Source organism: Sabethes cyaneus, chromosome 2, assembly GCF_943734655.1.
Source record: "Sabethes cyaneus chromosome 2, idSabCyanKW18_F2, whole genome shotgun sequence".
NCBI lineage: Eukaryota > Metazoa > Arthropoda > Insecta > Diptera > Culicidae > Sabethes > Sabethes cyaneus.
In genome coordinates, this window is record NC_071354.1 from 64693548 (window position 1) to 64699772 (window position 6225).

The 6225-nt window shown below is 39.8% G+C and overlaps 1 protein-coding gene across 1 annotated transcript; it reads left to right on the top strand.

Moving 5' to 3' along the window:
- Positions 1-86: 86 nt before the first annotated feature.
- LOC128735506 (uncharacterized) lies at positions 87-1102 on the top strand. The gene is made up of 2 exons (XM_053829989.1): positions 87-518; positions 605-1102. The coding sequence occupies exons 1-2, from the start codon at positions 87-89 to the stop codon at positions 1100-1102; spliced, it is 930 nt and encodes a 309-aa protein (XP_053685964.1).
- The last annotated feature ends 5123 nt before the right edge of the window (positions 1103-6225 follow it).

Consider the following 6225-nt stretch of genomic DNA (forward strand, 5'->3'; position numbering starts at 1 on the left):
TCACTTTCACTCATTACTGCGGTGGTTTTAAAAGTCGACGATTTAGATCATTCCGCCTGTAGTTGGTTTTCAGTGGTTCGCTGAAGATGTGGTCTCGAGCAAAACCGGTAGCGGTTGTGGTTGTGTTGTTGTCTCTGATAAGTGGAACCAAGCAGGAAGAGCCACAGCTGTATCCGAGTACTCCACGGAAGGGTCGGTTTCTTGGTTTGTTGGGTTTGCTAACCGGGCTTACGCTGGTTGATTCCTTGGATGATGGTGATGGACCACAAATCAGAGCCCCGCAAGGGATAGTGAGGATTAACATCGGAAGACCGCTGGCCGAGTCATTTTATCATTACATGTATAATCCCTACTATTATGGGAGTGTACCTACGGTGAATATTAAAATACCGCTGGGATTCGAGGGGTACGACGGAATTAATCATATTGGTGGAGCACCGGTTGGTGCTGGTACTGGTGCGTTTGGACAAAATGGACCTCACGTGATAGAACCAAGGCCAATCCTGTCGGATTCATCTGTGAGTACAAATGACTTTAATGCTCTCGTATGATTTCAGAGACGAACTCTAATCGAATAGTGATTTGTAAAATAAAATCGTTACAGGACTCTATTGCCGAGACTGTTCATACTGCAGAAAATTTAAAGAAACCAAGAAGGGCAGAAAAAATTAGACGTTCTAGGCTCCCGTACACTCGAATTATCCGAAGTACGCCAACGAGTGACGTAACGGACGATGAAGAGCAAGCAATCGTTGAACCGGTGGATCGGTTTGAGGATACCAGTAGCAGTTCAACAGCTTCCGTATCACGGGATCCCGCCACCAAAGGTGAGACAACCGAAAAACCACCAACTTTGCAGGGTACGGCAATTCCTCTCATAGAGGATAACACCATCGTTGGACAGGCGTCGGAAATCCCTTCCTTTCCGATTGCACAGTCGTATTTCTCGCATGTTGACAGTCTGCAAGATGCTTCGCTTATAAGTTTGACGACATCCGAACCGGAAAATAAATTCATACCGAGCCGACCGGATACTTTGAGCGACAGTTGCAATCATGCGGGCTTCGTTGCCGATGATTTTCGACCGGTTGTTAATGTTTAGCTGGTGGTACGAATGAGTTTCAGTTTATGGTTAAAAATATTTTTAGCGGTTATCTGCGCAGAGAATGGACTGTGAAGTTTACATATTTAACCTGCATATAATTATTCAAATAATGTAGTTGTTTTCTCCGGTCAGTCAGTGAGCCGGATAGTAGACATAAATACAGTTCGAAATTATTACTTTACTTGCCATGAATATAATAAATGATGGCTTTCGTTTAGTAATTGCTAGCAAGTTATCTTCTTTACTTACATATTCATTGGGTTAGGTGTCATAACGCTGCAAATTTCATCATTGAAATACAAATTTAGACATTTTACGTTATTGAGTAATAACTTTCTAATCGTTATATTGAACGTCAAAGAAAATAACACTTATCATAAAGATAGTTAGAATGATTGATAGTTGAAAATAAATAAATGTCTTAACATATGAGTGTAAAGATTTTTTTCCTTTTATTATACTATTTTCACAAGCGAATGATTCGTACACAAAATATTCACGTAACACCAATTATTCACTTGTACAACTGCACTTAATGAATACTCCAAAAGTTCTTGTGCTGATTTGACTAAAACACACTTACTTTCCGATCCGCGAACTTTGAAATCACTGAAAAGCGATTATTAAAGCATATTATTGAAATTACGCAACTGACTGTATTTCTTAACCCATTATGACCCGGGTATACCTAAATTTGGACCAAATTAAGTGAAACTCTGTAATCTATTATATTACGGCTCGAATGTGTCGGGAAACGCAAAATCGTCATTTGGAATGCTTTCAAGGCCAAAATATCGAAGGTCAAATATTTTATAGGCTCAGTTTCAAACAAACAAGTTACCAAGTTTTTTACAGATTTCTTACCGAATTTTGTGATAGACTTTACATATAAATACTAATTTACATGTCAGGTAATGTTTCGTCACTAAATGTAGACTTTTTCATGCGTTTTGGAGACAAAAATTTTTTCGCCATTTTTTCAACTTTTTTTCCGCCATTTGTCACAACTTTGCACTGTTGAAAATACAGATGAAATGACAAAAACTGACAAATTATATCACAAACACATCAGATTGATGTCTTATCTCTCTTGTAGTGATATATTAATAATGCTAACTATTGAAATTCAGCAGTAAACAGGTTTTGAAGACGAGGTATGATATATCATACGCTGGGTCATAATGGGTTAAATTCGTCGTACCGTTTTAAAATCCGTCCATCAAAATTTCTCGTAGTCCGTACTAAAAATCACAACAATGTTTACGAAGCTATTTGTATTTGTGTATTGTATTTGTGTAGGACAGCATGACAAATATTATTCTGCAAAATTTCTGCAGGTCAGGCAAGTATTCCTGGGTGTAGAATAACGACAATGCCTTACGTGAGTTATTTTCATTTGTGAATGACGGAAATTAAAACGATTAGGGTAAACGCACCATTAGTGGTGGTAGTACCAGTAGTGGTGGAAACTTGAATTATTCCATTATTTTTGCAGATTTTGATACAAGTTTGATAAGTATCGAATTACCTTTAACAGTATTATTCGATAAGTATCAAACTTATACCAAAATCTGCAAAAATAATGGAATAATTCGAGTTTCCACCACTACTGGTACTACCACCACTAATGGTGCGTTTGCCCTAGTCGATATTTTCTTCTTCGTCGCACGAAAAAAACGTAGGAAATTTGGCTGGCAGAACTTCTTCAATGATAAAAAGCATTTAAATAGATCTCAGCTCACTTTGATTGATCGCGTATGATAGACAATAAACTAAAATATTAGAGAATAACTAGTTTTGCATTGTGTGTCATAAAAATGCTGGTATTTTTAATAATTTGTGGTGGACAGGACGGGAATAGGCAATTACGACGAAGACGCAACATACCCTACTTACATATTATAGATAATTGTGTTTGTGAGAATATCCTTTATAGGGTACGGGAGGGTATTCCCAGTACGCTGTTAATTTCGGCATACATTACCTTTTTTGGTTACATTTTCCCAAATAAAAACTGTGAACTGTGAAAATGCTATCACAGAACAATTCTACTTCTTTTGATCACGGAAGAACACAAAAATTCCCCTCTGATATGAAAATATAAATCAATTTTCATCCACTAGCCATTAGCAGCATTTTGGTATTCCAGCATATGGTGCGTTATTTACACTACTACCAATACGTGAGGCCAGAGGGCTGGTACCGAATGGCCGAAACACAAATGGCCGAATCACGAATGGCCGAAATCCAAATGGTCGAATTTCAATAACAGTCACAGAAGGCCGAATCACGAAAGGCCGAATCATGAATGGCCGAATCACGAAAGGCCGAGTCACGAAAGGCCGAATCACGAATGGCCGAATCATGAAAGACCGAAATTTTTCGGAATGCCTAAATAACTAGTCAATAAAAAACCATGAATTGGCAAGTAGTTAACAAATAACTTTAATCAAACAAAAAACAAACTACTACTACAACAACAAAACAACAAAAAACAAAACATGCTTTACAAACGCCTTTGTTTAGCGTTTAATAAAACCGCAACTGCGTCAACAAAATTTTTGCTGCTCATTTTGTGAGCATTAACACATTTCGAGTAGATTTTTTCGTCTATTTCTCGGCGCGAATTCGGAACATCCCCCTGACAAATTCTAAGGATTTTCCCCTCTATCGCCTTTTGCTCCACTCGCAGCTCTGTGATGATCCTGGTCATTGACAGGTGAAGGGAACCAACAATGGTTGTTTATCGTTGGTGCCATGCTTCCAAGCTGTTTGTGATCCGCGGTAGTTAGTCAATGACAGGCTTAAAATTTGACCACAGAGTGGGGTGAAACAATGGCCTGTTGTTCCGGTTCCTCCCACTTATGTAAATATTCCGAAAATATGTATGGAAATTCTCCAATTCTTCAGGCATCGTTCCTTCCATCGCGTCGTACGCCTCCTGTATCCGATTTTGCGGCAGAAAAGACAAAGCCTAGAATTTTTATGATATTATAAAAACATCAAATAACAGTACTTTATCAACAAACCTGCAGCCGTTTTGCCGCCATGAATATGTCTATGTTGGTCGAGTAATGTTGTTTTAGTGCGCGTATATTTAATTGTTTTATTATATTTTGTGTGATATGAAAAAAAAGCATAAGAAGCATTCCGCTTCTGATTGTTTTTATTGAATAGTATCCCATCAATGGAAAGCATCGGTTTTCCTCTCTGCGACAAAACAATTTTAACGACAGGTGCACTTTCTTCGTTGTTGAAACCAGCAACGGTCAACAAAGATGGACACGACGGGATATTGAATCAAATATTTCGGCCGCTTTAGTAATAGGGTAATAAACTTGTAGTTTACTGCATTTGCTTCTTTATGAAAATCCATGACAATAAGAATAAGATTACAATTATAATATAAGCATATATCTACGAAAGATAATTTTTATACTGGTTTTTACCTCATATTTCTTGATTATAAATACATCTTCATTATAAGGTGCGAGACGTATTTACCGTGCTAGTAGCAAATGCTTTCTAGATGATTCAGGGCGAGACGGCCGTAGGCCGCGAGTGTGCGCCGGTGACCCGCCGTCGGAAGCGCCGGCCACTGCGGGGGGCAGCCCCCCCGCAGAAACCACTACTATTTAAGTGCATGCATTTTCCTAGGTTTACTGTCTATTAGGGATTATCCCTTAGTTAAGTCCGAACGAGCGGCAGCGAGTACGGACAGCATGTACCCAACGGTTGCGCAGGTTGAAGGCTATGAATATTTTCGGTCGAATATGGCATTCGGCCATTCGTGTTTCGGCCATTTGTGATTCGGCCATTCGTGATTCGGCCTTTTGTGATTCGGCCATTCGTGATTCGGCCATTTGATATATTATGCCATTCGTTATTTCGGCCATTTGTGTTTCGGCCATTCGTGATTCGGCCATTTGTGTTTCGGCCATTCGTAGGTAATCCGAGGCCAGAAACTCCTGCAACGCTTCTATCGTGTTGACATAGTTAGTATTTGAGTGTCAACCACTTGCTTCTGGCGCTAATGTATACGAACGATTTAATGATACACTAGCGCCAGCAGCAAGCTGCTGTCACTGCAAAATTAATTATCTTTAATGAGCCCGGAATGTAGGCAATAGCGACACGTTATCCGTCGGTCTCTCTTTTGATCTGTTTTTGCAAAGCATCTAATCCCAAAGTCCCAACGATTGCGCGTACTCAAAACGATCGGCTTCGAAAGAAACCAAATGATCGAAGTCACGCTTGTGGCCACAGCAAAAGTTCTCATTCCAAGGTACACACTCTAGTTTAAGGCGGCGAGGCAACGAAGGCGGTGAATGCAGCGGACCACTCACCCTAATGAGTCGATCCCGAAGCTCTACGGAATTCGCACCCGAGCCTGTACTAAAAAAAAGCACCCCCGAAGAGAGTTGGATCCCGAATCAGCACCCGACCTCGTACTCGAGTCGGCACTAAAAATCACCCTCAAAAAATAGTAAGATCCCAATAGAGAGAGTTCGTTGTCAACCATCGAGGATAGTACACGTATTTTGTGTAGACGCCAAAAAGTCGTCTAAGATTATAACTATAAAAATGTGGTTTTCAACTTTACACGCAAACCTCGAGAATTATGTTACGCAATGTGTTGGGGCGAATTAGTGTTTTTGACAGGAAGAACTACATCTCATGTTCAATAGTGAATGGCAACCCGATCAGGAGGGCATAATAAGATAACATCAAATTTATAAAACTTTCTGATATTTATAACACACTAGCTGACCCGACAAACTTCGTATTGCCACAAATTAACCTGTGTTGTACATAAATCATGAATCTCGGATGATCTTTGTCACTTCTCGAGTTTTGCAAGCCCCCCAGTGGGCGGCGCTTCCGACGGCGGGTCACCGGCAACACTCGCGACCGGCTCGTCCTGAATGATCTAGTGATACTATAGATAGTTTTTGTGGTCTTGTTATTGATTAATGTTTTATGGAAGAGTCTCGAATTTCTCGAGTTGGATTAGTTTTTGAGTTTCGCAAAAATTTCTGTTTTATTTGTATGAGAGTCCATATCCCCCTACCACAGGGGTGAGAGGTCTCTAACTATCATAAAATAAATTCAAGACTCAA

Coding starts and splice junctions, on each gene's coding strand:
- LOC128735506 (XM_053829989.1), top strand. CDS start 87: ATGTGGTCTCGAGCAAAACCGGTAGCGGTTGTGGTTGTGTTGTTGTCT. Junction 519..604: donor CAATCCTGTCGGATTCATCT/GTGAGTACAAAT, acceptor AAATCGTTACAG/GACTCTATTGCCGAGACTGT.